The 13,923-nt window shown below is 30.7% G+C and overlaps 2 protein-coding genes across 3 annotated transcripts; one reads left to right on the forward strand and one right to left on the reverse strand.

Annotated features, from left to right (window-relative positions):
• Positions 1 to 32: 32 nt before the first annotated feature.
• On the forward strand, positions 33 to 1,896 carry LOC106366730 (MYG1 protein-like). The gene is made up of 7 exons (XM_013806393.3): positions 33 to 320; positions 445 to 591; positions 669 to 767; positions 848 to 1,039; positions 1,116 to 1,235; positions 1,329 to 1,400; positions 1,546 to 1,896. Exons 1-7 carry the CDS (start codon positions 48 to 50, stop codon positions 1,768 to 1,770), a joined length of 1,128 nt encoding a protein of 375 aa, XP_013661847.2. The 5' UTR covers positions 33 to 47; the 3' UTR covers positions 1,771 to 1,896.
• An 8,949-nt stretch (positions 1,897 to 10,845) lies between these two features.
• Positions 10,846 to 13,525, reverse strand: LOC106366728 (serine/threonine-protein kinase WNK8). Of its 2 annotated transcripts, XM_022711908.2 has the most exons (7): positions 13,193 to 13,525; positions 12,964 to 13,010; positions 12,826 to 12,863; positions 12,509 to 12,736; positions 12,068 to 12,446; positions 11,590 to 11,995; positions 10,846 to 11,520 (listed from the first exon to the last, which is right to left on the reverse strand). In XM_022711908.2, the coding sequence occupies exons 1-7, from the start codon at positions 13,350 to 13,352 to the stop codon at positions 10,985 to 10,987; spliced, it is 1,794 nt and encodes a 597-aa protein (XP_022567629.1). In that variant the 5' UTR covers positions 13,353 to 13,525; the 3' UTR covers positions 10,846 to 10,984.
• Between the last annotated feature and the right edge of the window lie 398 nt (positions 13,526 to 13,923).

The raw sequence follows: 13,923 nt of genomic DNA on the forward strand, positions 1-13,923 counted from the left end.
TCTTATAAAAGAGGCCCATTTGACAATTTTCAATCAAAATTTCAGTCATGTTTCCAGTAACAAAGGGTTTAATCAGAAACTTGAGTCTCCTTCCTCTTCCTCTCGTTGCTGCAGCAATGGCTCCTTGTGCCGTCGTTAGGGTTTACTCTACTACTACTACTACTACTACTACTACTCCCGCATCTCCTTCGGAAGTTCCAGTCAAGAAAGTTGGTACTCACAACGGAAGCTTTCACTGCGACGAAGCTCTCGGTTGCTTCATGATACGCCTCTCCCATAAGTTCTCCGGCGCCGACATCGTCCGTACCCGTGACCCTAAGGTAACAAAAACAAATCTAAGATGTTTTTTGCTCTTACGAATTGAGTTAGTCGGAGACTGTTTACTTGTTTGAAATTGATTTTGGAATTTAGGGTTTCGATTGTTGATGGATTGTTTTGATGCAGATATTGGGGGAGCTTGATGCAGTGCTTGACGTTGGAGGTGTTTATGACCCCGACCATGACCGCTATGATCATCACCAGAAGGGCTTCGAAGAGGTGTTTGGACATGGTTTCAACACCAAGCTCAGCAGTGCCGGTCTCGTTTACAAGGTTCTTGCTTTGCTTTGCTCCCTCAGTTTTCTTTGTAGGAAAGAAATAAAGTCTGTCTGAATGTTGTTTTGGTTCAGCATTTTGGAAAGGAGATCATAGCTAAGGAACTTAACGTCGACCAAGATCACCCTGATGTCCTTCGCTTGTTTCTAGCTGTCTACAAGAGCTTCATGGAGGTATTATTCTCTACCACTGTTGCCTTTCATTCTCCATGCATTTTTTTTTTGTTAATGTTTCATCAACTTTTTTGTGACAGGCGATTGATGCTGTGGACAATGGAATTAATCGGTATGATACTGATCAGCCTCCAAGATATGTGAACAACACGCATTTGTCTTCGAGGGTTGGAAGATTAAATCTTGATTGGATTGACCCTGACCAGTCCCAGGAGAAGGAGAATGAGGCTTTCCAGCTTGCCATGGCTCTTGCTGGCAAAGAGTTCCTCCAAGTAAGACTTCTCTGTTCCAAGACTCATAACAGGTGGTTTCTCAAAGCTACCTTTTATATTTTGCATTGCCCTGTAGAGTGTAAGATTTTACACAAGGTCGTGGTTGCCGGCTAGATCAATCGTGATGCAGTGCCTTGAAGAAAGATTCAAGACTGACCCTAGTGGCGAGATCATGGAACTGAAAAACTTCTGCCCTGTAAGAGCTTTCACCCCTCCATTCCCCTTTCTCAATGCTATTCTGATTTCTTTATAGATTAAAACTTAACTCTCTGGGTCAATGGGTGAGCAGTGGAAGCTTCATTTGTTCGAGCTTGAGCAAGAGATGAAGATCGAACCACTCATCAAATACGTCATCTACCAGGTAACCTTCAAGCACGATATTAAGATAGGCTTGTAGGATCTCAGATGTGATGAGTGTGAATGACGTGTTCTCCTTAAGAAATGTGAATGTATTAGTGTGGTGAAAGGATAATTTGGTATTGAGAACTAGTGCAAATGACGTGTAGGACGAGCGAGGAAAGCAGTGGAGAGTCCAAGCAGTGGCGGTTGCACCAGACAGGTTTGAGAACCGAAAGGCTCTTCCTGAGCAATGGAGAGGCCTTAGAGATGAGGAACTCTCTAAAGCTGCTGAGATCCCCGGTTGCGTTTTTGTCCACATGAGCGGCTTTATTGGCGGAAACCAGTCCTATGATGGGGCTTTATCCATGGCTCGAACTGCTCTCACTCTCTAATTCAAAGTCTAATGAGATTAACAATGCTTCATTATGATGTACAATTTCTGTTTTCAGTTGAGTGACCGTTTCGTTATTTGTTTGCTTGGATGGAATCGTATCTTCAATAGATTTGGTTTCTTTTTATTTCCTTATTTGTAGAAATATGAGTCAATGATGTGCAACACAACAATAGTGAAACCAAGTCTTCATGAAATAAAATAATTCTACAAATATTTAAAACTCTGACAAAATTAGTATAATAACGTTTAAGCTCCAATTTTTTATAATAAAGCAACGGTTATATAAATTATTAGTGCGGATCTCCTAGAATCGTATCTACGGACGGATAATCCTTCCTATATAGACAAGAATATCAACGGTAAGACAATTATTATTGTTGGGGATTAGGCAGAAGGTTTATTCAAGATATAAAGTCAAAGTGTGGGAGATTTTTGGTTTCTACAACACCAGATAGACCAGAACGTCCTAATGCCCCAGTGGTATATCCGAAATTGATAGTCAGTGATCTTTTCAAAGGGAATTTGGAGATGCTAAAAAATTTTGTTGTCCAAGAAAATATACCGCAGATTCGTAGTTTAGCATAAGTCAAACCACCTAGTGCAAAACGTCTTGCTGGAGCTTTACAAAAAGTAACCAATATACCGGTAAGTCTGAATACCGGATAACACAAATTATTTTAAATAATGAGAAAGAGAAAGATCTACTCAGAGTCTAATTATCACCAAACTTGGAGCTTTTGCTTGAAAAATAAAAGCTCCGCAGAAGATTCATAACCTTATTTGACAGCTGATAACCGTCCATGTAGTAGTAACAAAGAATTTCACCCATCGTCATATGTGATGCATAATTATTATCTTGTGAGGAACCTGATGAAACGGCTACTCATGCTATATTTGAGTGTCCACCAGCGTTGCAGACATGGTCTCTATCAGCAACGTCATCGTGTCCAGACATTTTTCTGGTACCGAGTGTTTATGCTAACATGGACTATCTTTTTTGGAAAAAAAATAATGTTGAGGATTTAGAGCTGGACATAGATCTATATCCTTAAATAAATTTGATACCTTTGAAAAGGAATGATAAACTATTCAGAAGTATAGACGAGCGATCTCTTAGAACTGATCAGATACGCGGAAGGAGAGTGTCATGCTTGGTTCCCAGCGAATGTGATTTTTCCTACAACATCACGGCCATTAAGTACCACAGTTTCACAAGCCATATGTTTGGAGAATATATGCTTAGTGGATGGATTATGAACTCCCACCTCTCAATCCAGTGAATGCGGATGGGCCTGGAAAGATACCTATGGACAAATCCAGTTAACGGGACACAACATATAAGACGATGTGAGTCAGCTTTGCATTCAGAAGTAAGAACACTGATCTGGGCTGCTAAGTCATTCAATTTATCAGAATTTTGGAACGGACTGCAAAGACGTTCACTATGATAAAAGAACCTAATGCATGGCCAAATTTCTCAACGGAGATGGAAGAGATAAAGACTCTACAAAGAAAATTCTAAGCATTTACGATTTTTTTTCTACATTCCTCGAGAGCAAAACACAGTTTCAGATTCTCTAACTAGAACTGCAAGATATTTCTATAGAAATTTTTGTTTCATTGATTGTTCTATTCCAATATTTTTCTTTATCGTTAACATTTAGAGACAACACTCGTTTTTTATTAGGGTTTTTCTAATATCCCAAAATTTTGTACCATCAAATGGGTAAAAGAAAAAAATTAGGTTTTAAGAACCTTACTCTGATACCAATATAGAGATGTGGAACTGTATATCTTATTTAGAGAATGAGATATTACAATATATAGGATGAGTTAGCAGGTAAACTAGGTTAGACATATTTACGTAAGAGCATGATTAATGGGGAGTTCTTAGGGTGGGGTTCTTAGCGGAATATAAGAAACCGTCTCTTAACTTTTAACTAAAAAAGTTAAGAACCGGTTCTTAGTTCTTTTAGTTAAAAGTTAAGAGACGGTTTTTTATATTCTGCTAAGAACTCCACCATAAGAATCCCCCATTAATCATGATCTAATACTCCTTTCCATATATAGACTTATGGCCTTAATACATATCATCCATATGCCGTACTAAGTAAAATAATAATGAACATCATCATCTTTCTTTTCTACCACCGAAGTTTTTCCATACATGTTTGGATAAAGATATTAGCACAAATACATTAAACATAATGGCGTAAGCTTCTTCTCCATGCAATAACCCTTAGAAAACTGATAATGAAACATGTAACATATATACAAAACATATATTATACTTAAAATGGTCACATATAAAACTTGCATCAACTCTTAACCTTTTTTCTGGTTTTGCTCACATTGAACTACATTATGGTAGACTTTTTATATTCCATAAACACATGCATCTAGCCATAAAAATTATATATGTCATATTTGATTTCATTTCTAATATGAAGTTGAATCTTTCTTCGTCCAAGTTTTATTGCACATATATGGGTAATCAACTTTGACATGTTCGTATGCATTTTCAAACTACTATAATGATCAATTTTATATAATGAACAGTGAAAATGTATTTGATATATAAACTTTCTAAATATATATGAACTTCTAAATTAATAATTTACAAACTTCGCAACATTTCAGAAGTTATTAGTACATTTACCAGTTAACTAATTTCTCAGCTTTTATATTTTTTTATATTTATGAAAAATGTATCAGTCTTAATCTATATCTTTAAAAAAATAAATTATTTCAAAAACTCATAACACTTCAAATGTTACTACAGCTTAAATATTCCACAGAAAAATATTTTTAAAAGCTCGAACCTCATAACAATTCAAAATATTTGTCAACTTATTAGATAATTCTAAGATTTTGATATTTTTGAGATATATGAAAAAGATGTCAATCACAACCTACATTTGAAATATTTTAAAACTTTATAACATTTCTAAAATTATTGCATCTGAAATATTGAACACCAAAACATTAAAACTTCTTTAAAATATTTGAATTATGATATTAGAGAGATAATATTATCAATTAGCTAATTTAAAACATCTGATATCTATGAGATCCATAGGAAGGGCCGGGTTTCAATAATAGTTTACATCTTCAAATATTTAAAAATTAGAGTATTTCAATTTTGATAATTCAAATTCGATAATATATCTTCTATATTATTAAAATAGAAGTACATTTTAAAAATGCCCCTAATATTTTGAAGTTATTTACGTTAGAATGCCACTGAAATAATAAATTTAGATCCCTTAATTATAGTTTGTCTTTTTTGATCTATAAATGCATTTTCCTAATTCGAATTTAAACAAATAAACACGGCAACAATAACTTAAAGTAGTTATTAAATATTAATGTAGCTCTGTTATATTCGTTGGTTTAGGTTAAGGGGAGATATTTAGGAATATTGTTTTTAGATGGTTTGTTTAGATTGATGAGAGATGGAATCTTTACGTAAAAGATTTGAAATTATAGATATTGATAAAATATGATTACTACTTTTTAAATATGAAATAGAAATTCAAATCATATGAATAAATATTGATTAAATAAAAATATAAAATTTTAGACTTATTGTTATAATATAACAATAAAATCGGCTGTTTTAAATATTCTCAAAAGTATTAAACCACAAAAGTCATCTATATTATTAAAAGAAAAATACAAAAGAGAAATACCCCTTAGTTTTACCACTTATTTACATTATAATGCCACTGAGATATTTATTGAATCTATATTTAATTATGTTTTTCTTTTCTTAATTTAAATAATAGATTTAAACATTTAATGTCTTTTTATAATTTAAGTAATAGATTTACTTAATCAAATCTTAACCAAAATAGATTTCCCAATATATTTTGTATTAACATATTAAATATTTTTTTTATTATTTATTAGTAATAAATAATAAAATAAAAAGTCACACATCATAATCAATCTATATAACATATAAATAAAATATAAAATAGTTTATTCATATATTATTAGTATAATGGTTTCATAATATAAGTTCAATTAGTTATAAATATTGGAATTTTTTGTATGATACATTGTGATATAATAGACGATTAAAATCACAAAATATAATTATTCAACGTAATAAATAAAATTGTTATGTTTTAAAATGTAATATTAACAACTATGTAAAACATTTTAATTATATATATATATATATATATATATTGAAACATATTATACCATTAGTACAAAGAAAAAAAATAAAGTGAAATCAAATATTTATACGGTCACGGTCAAGCTCTAGAAATAAACAATTATTTTTCTTTAACAAATTTATTTTAATTTAAATTATAGTTCCAAATATGTTTATATATTTTATGTATTTATAAATTTATTTTATTTATTTTAAGGGATGCTAAGATTTTGGAATTGGAAAAATTTATGACCCACCTCTATATTATTTTAATTAGAAAATATAAATTTTATATCAGAATATTTAATTAAACGTTTAATTTTAATTTTTATTATAACTGCAAAGATTGATTTTCAATCTTGGTTTATGTTTAAATATTACAAATTAATCATTTAATATATAAAAAAAAAACTAAAAACATAAAATAATTACCCGCCCGGTCGGGCAGGTCAAGGTCTAGTATATATTAAAACAGAAGTCACAACCTTTGATATTTCATTTTGGACTATCTATTAGAAATTGTTCACATTTAATTTTCATATCATTAGTTATGTTATTACTAATAATGTCGACATCTATACATTGAAACACTACATAAACGTCTCACAAGTTTTACTCTATAACAAAATAAACTAATATCATCTTCCCAAGTTATATGACTGTAAACGATCTTCGTCCCAAATTGTACAGTCCAATATTAAACTGTCTCTGTCCTTTACATGTGTTTACACATCTACTTTGAACAAATTTTTATGGACATAAGCTATGAACAAACAATCATGTCACGTTCGTTAATGGTGTTGAGGAAGGTTTTGATGCGGACTAACCGCAATTGTTCCAAGGAAGAGATTCACAAAGAAGCTCAAGGTGTTAAGGTCTGTTGTGTTTTCAACATTAATCATTGTGAGATAGAGATTCACGTCCTGGCTTATTTGTGTGTTTTGGTTTGGTTGTTTTATCAGCTGAGGAAAGCAGAAGACAAGAAGCAATGTCTTTTATTGTTGTGTTTTGGTTTCGTAGATTTTTGTTTGAACATATTTCTTCCATTGACAAATACATTATTTGATTGTTAGCCTTGAACATGAACATTTGTTAATATTTTTATTACTTTGTAAACTAAACACAGTGAGCGTTTGGAGAAGATGAACATGGTGCACTATTGACATAAATATTAAAATCCAATATAAAATAATTAATGTAAATTAATATAACATATATATTTGATAAAAAAATTATTGTTCACTAAATATGTGTTTATTCGTTTAACTAAAACATTTTTTGTCATACAATTACAAGAAAAAAAATTATGCCAAGAATATCGTGATTATAACCATATTTGAAAAACTAATTTGTTTAAAATAATAAAAATTAGTTGCATCTTAAGAAAATATGTTTATTAATGTGTACCCAATTATTTTAACTATTTAAAACAATACTTTCTTTTATACGGTTATACCCGATATTGGAGAACATATATCTTCAAGTATAAACCATTAATCACGATAATTAATGCCACTAGGTAGATACACAAAAAATTATTGTTCAAAGAAAATCTTTTCAAAGATATATTATTTACAAAATACTGGAATATTATTCAGTTAATTAAAACATATTTTGTCCTACATTTAAAAGTCGAGATATGCTCAGCCAGTAATATCGTAAGTATAACCAGTTTTGGTAAACAAAATTCTTAAAGTTAAATAAAAAATTTCAAATTTACCATAAATTAGTTTATCATATATTCCCAAATATCTTTTACCATTTTAAGCAATCTATTCGTAGAGCATATCCACGAGTATAAGCTAGAAATATCTTCAGTTAGTTTGCCATTAAGTCGATATACCTAAAATTAGTTCAATAAAATCTATTCAAAAAAATATATTGTTTCTTAAATTTTCGACTTATCTTTCTTTTTTTTTGACCAAAGGCTTATTTTCGACGTATCTTCAATGCCACGATTAACATATACAATACGTTTTATATAACTTAAATATATAGGCCCTTTTAATTTTAATCACCATTATATTTACAATATTATAGTCCAATATTATTTATCTTTTATGATTTCTCATTTAGTTAATCTAATATTAGAAGTGTTATAACTAAAAAGGGTATAAAATAAATATCCTTCTATATAAATTAAAAATATATCAAATCCAAAACCATGAAAAATTGTGTTTCTATTAGCATTTATGTACTAACTAGGTGATTTTTCCGTGCTCATGCACGGACATAAATATTTATAAATTAAATATACTATAATAATTGATTGATATTTACTTTTAGTTTTAAATTAATTTATAATTTGTATGTATAATTTATATTAATAATATTATACTAATTTTAAATATACATATGATTTTAGATATATTATATCTAATCGGTTTTGTTGTTTTTACAATCGATTTAGTCATCATTTGGACATATTGGATTCCATCTATTTTTTTTAATTCAACTATAATATTTTTTATTCTAAATATATATGTTTTTTATTAATTTTCTTATTTGCATTTAGGTTGGTTGTTATCTTAGATATGTAAAAATATTTTAGTAAGATTATGTATAACTTGAAATATATTGTGGTTAAAATGAAATAAAAAATAAACTAAAGTGTTTTTTCCAAATTTAGTTAATATAATAATAATATTCTGAAGTCTCATGCATATATATAAATTTTACAAAAAACTAAATCGTAACAGTGAGTTAATATTTTATTTTTCATTTGTTAATATGTTTTAAGACATCCTAGAAATTAAATTTATAAAATAAGTAAAATTTAATTATATTATTATATATTTTTATTAAATAAATAAATTATATATTTTAATTGTAATCAAATATATGATTTTAAATATAAGTTGGATTAGTCGAGTCACTCATGTTGTAGTTATTTGATCAAAAGATGTTTATTGTTAAATTTTATTTTTAGACAATAGATGACTCATTAGATTTATAGATAGTATAAATTAAATGGATATAATTTAATGTTGTAATACTATATCTTCATATGTTAATTATTTAAATATTTGTCGATGTTAACTTTTAAAATTATAAAAAAAAAATTTTAAATAACAAAAATCATATTATCTAACAATGATTAATATTTACTACCTTAAACCAATGAAAACAAATTTTAAACTATATATTTTCTTTTAAAATTTAAACAAAAACTAAATGTTTAATTATTTACTCGATAATATAAATCTATGAAGCGAAAAGTTTAATTTTTTAAAAACTTTCTAAATTTGTGAAATTTTACAATATCTTTGAATATGACAATAAAACAATATTTTACTAATCTTTATATATATAGTTACGATTTTAATAATGAAATAATAATCCGAAAAGATATATATAGAAGAAGATACAAATACATGTGAAACTTTAAAACAATCTATTCAATGAAAAAAATATACCGTAAACTTATTATGTTTTAAAAATTAATAGACACACATATATTATAATATATACCAATTTAGAATTGAAAATAAAATGTTTATATAAAAATAAATGAAAATAAAAACGCGCGGGTCGAAATCTAGTGTAACATTTATAACATTTCAACAGTTGAAATTTAATAACCATTCAAAAATATGAATTCTGGTTAAGAAGAGAAGACATCACCAATTAGCTAATTTCTTAGGTTTTGATATTTCAAATCCGAATCCATCTCAAAAAGAGTGAATGAATTATCCAATTATGTGGACGAAACAAATGAACAGATAACAAATTGCATCTTTTTGATTTTTTACATAGTAAAGAAAATTGGAATTAAAGTTTTTACTAGAGAAGAAAACCACAAAACTCCTAGCTGCTGATGATTTCGTGAGAGACCAAGATAACCATCTCATGTGTTAAGGATTTTGTTATGGGTGATATGAATCATATCATGAGTTCTTTAGTTGTGTTTTGCATGAACAGATAACGAAGTATGAGCATGTATGTGTGCCAAAATGTTGATAAAAAAACTGTCCGCATAAGATTTACTGAAGGTTTGAATATAAACTTTCAAAGATTTTCTAAACTGAAATATATATTATTAGTATCCAATTTTTCTTTATTTCGGGGTGTTATTCAATTAATGATTTAAAATCAATTACTAATGTTTTACAGTCTAACATTTTTTTTTAAAACAGTTTAGGTCGATGAATTCTAAAATCTCTACAGTACTCTTTGATTTTAATCATTTATTCATTAGGTTCCACAATAAATTATTCGAAATCTATTTAAAATACAAATAATTTTAAAATCTTATAAAATTGAATAACACTAGATTTAAACCATTTAATGAATAACAGTGGATTTAAAATAAGATTTATAAATACATTATCCAATAATAGTAGATTTTAAAATAGAATTTAGAATTATCGCTCGAATAACGGTGGATTTTATTTAGATTTGAACTCCATTAAAATACATCATTGAATAACACTTCCTTGGTCTTTTTATTTATGATGTTTATAATTGTTATATATAAAATTGTTGGAGAAAATGAAAGTGTAAATGAATTAAAAACAAATGTTTAAGAAAAATATCAATGAAAAACATGTAGAATACAATTGAACGCATTTCTAAACATTTCTATTTTATTTATTGTTAGAATCAAGATAAAAGACAATGAAAATAAATACGATCAATGTTTTCCAAATACATTAGATAACTTACAATTTCTAAGAAAAAATTGCAAAAAGTTATAATTTTTAACTAAAGTTCAACTATCAAATACTTTAAAAAATGTATGAATATTTAAGATGTAATTTCATATTTTATATAAAAAATTGGTTAAGGTATGTCTATGTAAACGGGAAGATGGATCAAAGCTAAGAGATGAGATCATTGTGGGATCATTATATCAAAAACATGTCGATATTCTTCTTTTAAAAGTTTAGTGTGTTCAATTGTTAGAAATAATAGAAGTCGAATAACACTATTCCATGTTTGCTAAGTACAAAATACATCAAATCAAAATATCCAAACACCAATTGTAAATATATCATCACACCATTCATGGCCCCAAGAATAAGTGCCAGAATCAGGGCTTTGATGATCACAAACCTTTTTGCTTTTTTACAATCCATTTTCTCTTTGCGTTCTCAACAGCATCTTCCTTGAGTTTCAGCAGATCTTGGACGGACTGGTTATATTGTGACTCGATCATGTTCAGTTCTGTCTTGAGATCTTCTGGATACTCGTTGTCTGAAATGTAAAGGGTTGACATCATTGAGCAAGAATCAAGAAACGAGCTCATGGACTCTGCCTCCTGGCCAGCACTTCCGTTTGAGGAGAAGGGCAAGTAATAGTCTGTTGATATGCCAGACTTCATTGATTCTTCATCTTTCGAGTTCGCAGTTAGCTGATTTGCTGCTTCATGATCCTCAGGGACGGCTAGATGTGGAGAGGTTTGATTTGGATGCGAAGAGGAGGACCGCTCAGAGTGAAGTTGCATTATCAAGTCATTGATCATATCAGCTATCACTATAACCTCTTGGCTAGTTAGGTGCAGCTCCTCAACCATTTCCTCAGCGATTGCTGTTGCTGTGTCTGAATTCAGATAGAATGCAAAGTGTACGATTCTTCCTTTGCCTGTTTAAAACATTTCATTGATTCAGTAAAATGAAAACTCTATGAGAGGAACGAATTTTAGATACGAACCAGATGAATCACCGATACGCAGAAGCATTGACGCCGTGGCATCATCGCTCCTCTCTCCTCTCAACCTGAACTCTTTATCCTCTGCAAACCTCTGAAGTTCAATGGTCTGGCACCAGGGGTACGATTCTTCGTTGTTGCTTTTCCGAGAGGAGGAGACTGAGACACTTTTATTCTCGTTATGATGATGATCCACATCCATGGGAAGATGTTCAGGATGTGGTGGTTTAGAAGCAGTGCTTGTTGAAGCAAGAAGAGAAGCAGAGTCCTTGCTTCCATCTCTGGCGAGGAAGGGGTCCATGGAGAGCTCGAGAGCCTTTGGTCTAGAAGAGGCGGGAAGAAGACATTTCTCTATGAATTGCCTAACTAGAGGATCATCAACTCTGCTGAGAGATTGAGGCTTTATACCCTGCAAAACGCATACATACATCTGTTTTGAAAAGAGGAGCTTGATAAATAACTTTGATGTAAAGAGACATACCGAGGTGACCTTCTTGTAAATCTGAGCCTGGTTTCTGCACTCGTTGTAGGGATATTCGCAGGTAACCATCTCCAACATACACATGCCGAAAGAGTAGATGTCGACAAGCTCAGTGTATTCCTCCTCATACAGCTCAGGGGCCATAAACTCGGGAGTACCAATGACGCTTCGAGCAGTGGGTTGCTGGAGCACAGTTGCAAGGCCGAGATCACCAATTTTGATCTCACCAGTGTTTCCATTGACGAATATATTGTCACACTTGAGATCCCGGTGGATAACAGGAGGCTTCTGAGAATGCAAATAGGTCAAGCCTTTAAGAATCTGCCTTGCCCAGTTCTTGATGGCCTTGGGATCAACCTTCCTATGCTTCTTACGGTACCTAAGCACAACCAATGAGATGAAAAAAGACAAAAGAAAGAATGAAGAGAGAGAGATACTTACAGCCTGAGACTACCAGAGGTGAAAAGCTCGGTGATCATGTTAATAGTCTTGTTCTTCTCGTCGACCCAAGAGTTGAAGAGTTTGATGATGTTTTCGTGTTTAAGAGCTTTGAGGAGGTGAACCTCGGAATAGAGCCTTTCAAGCTGACCAGGCATCTGCATAACGTCTTCGATGCTGACCAGGTTCCAAGCTACCTCAATTCCATCTACTTCATCAAACGCCTTATACCTGATTTTTTTTTTTTTTAAAAATTGGAAAAAGACAAAACAATCAGAATAGAATACTTTTGCGTAAAAATCAGAATTCAGGAAACATACACAGTCTTGAAAGCGCCTCTCCCCAGGACATCATGATACTGAGATAAACCAAACGAATTAATGGTAGATGAAAGGGGAAGCATAGAGCTAAATTCAAAGTAATTGCTCAAAATAATTAATTAGGTTAGGGAAGCGTACCCTAATGTAGCGGCCGGTGGGATCTTTGTCAGCGAAGTCAGCTTCTTCTTCCGAAGTTCCAGAAGATCCAAAAGCCATTTTTTAATACTATAATATATTGCACACAAAGAAAGAGAAGAGAAGAAGGAGGAAACGGAAACAGAGAGAGATGCGAGACTATTGATTGATTGATTGATTTGAGGGAGAGGAGGAGAAGGGTGCTATAAGAAGAAGCAATCGAAACGACTACGATCGGAGAAGGCCTCATGAGCGAAGCAGTAGGAGTCAATTGAGGATCGAAACCGTGACCGGAAACGGAGTCTGGCGGCGTACGGAATAATCCCCATCTTCCCCGATCTCTTCTTCGTCTCTTTTATCCGATCAAGTTCCTCCATTGAATTGATCATCATCCACCATCTTTCTTTCTTTCTGTTTGTTTTCGAGAATTTGCTACACAAATCAAATCAAATCAAAGAATTGTTGTTTGAGAATTATTATTAATCAAATTTGGGGGTGGAATGATGGGGGACTCGCGGCCATATCGGAAAGTCAAATGATCTGTCCTTCTCAAACAACATCTTCATCATTATCACCCCACCCAGCCTAATTAAATATATATACTTCCACCCAGATTCTCTTCCTTTACGCTCTTTTACTATTTTATCCTTTTTTATCGAGAATACGGCCAAAAAATTAATTTTATAAAAAAATTCTTTATTTTTTCAATTTTTTGGAATTTTAAAGATCTTTTTAAGTTTTTAGAAAATTTTGGAAGAGTTTTTATTTTTTAAAAAGAAAAATAAAATTTTATTTTAAATTTTAATTTCTAAATTAATTTTATAAAAATCTTCTTTATTTTTTTAATTTTTTTGGAAATTTAAAGATCTTATTAAATTTTTAGAGAATTTTTTATATTTAATATGTACCAAATAAAAATAAACATGTTAGTAAGTACATTGAAAGTGTCAGTAGCCCAGTGGT

The sequence above is a fragment of the Brassica napus genome, chromosome C6, assembly GCF_020379485.1.
Source record: "Brassica napus cultivar Da-Ae chromosome C6, Da-Ae, whole genome shotgun sequence".
Classification (NCBI taxonomy): Eukaryota; Viridiplantae; Streptophyta; class Magnoliopsida; order Brassicales; family Brassicaceae; genus Brassica; species Brassica napus.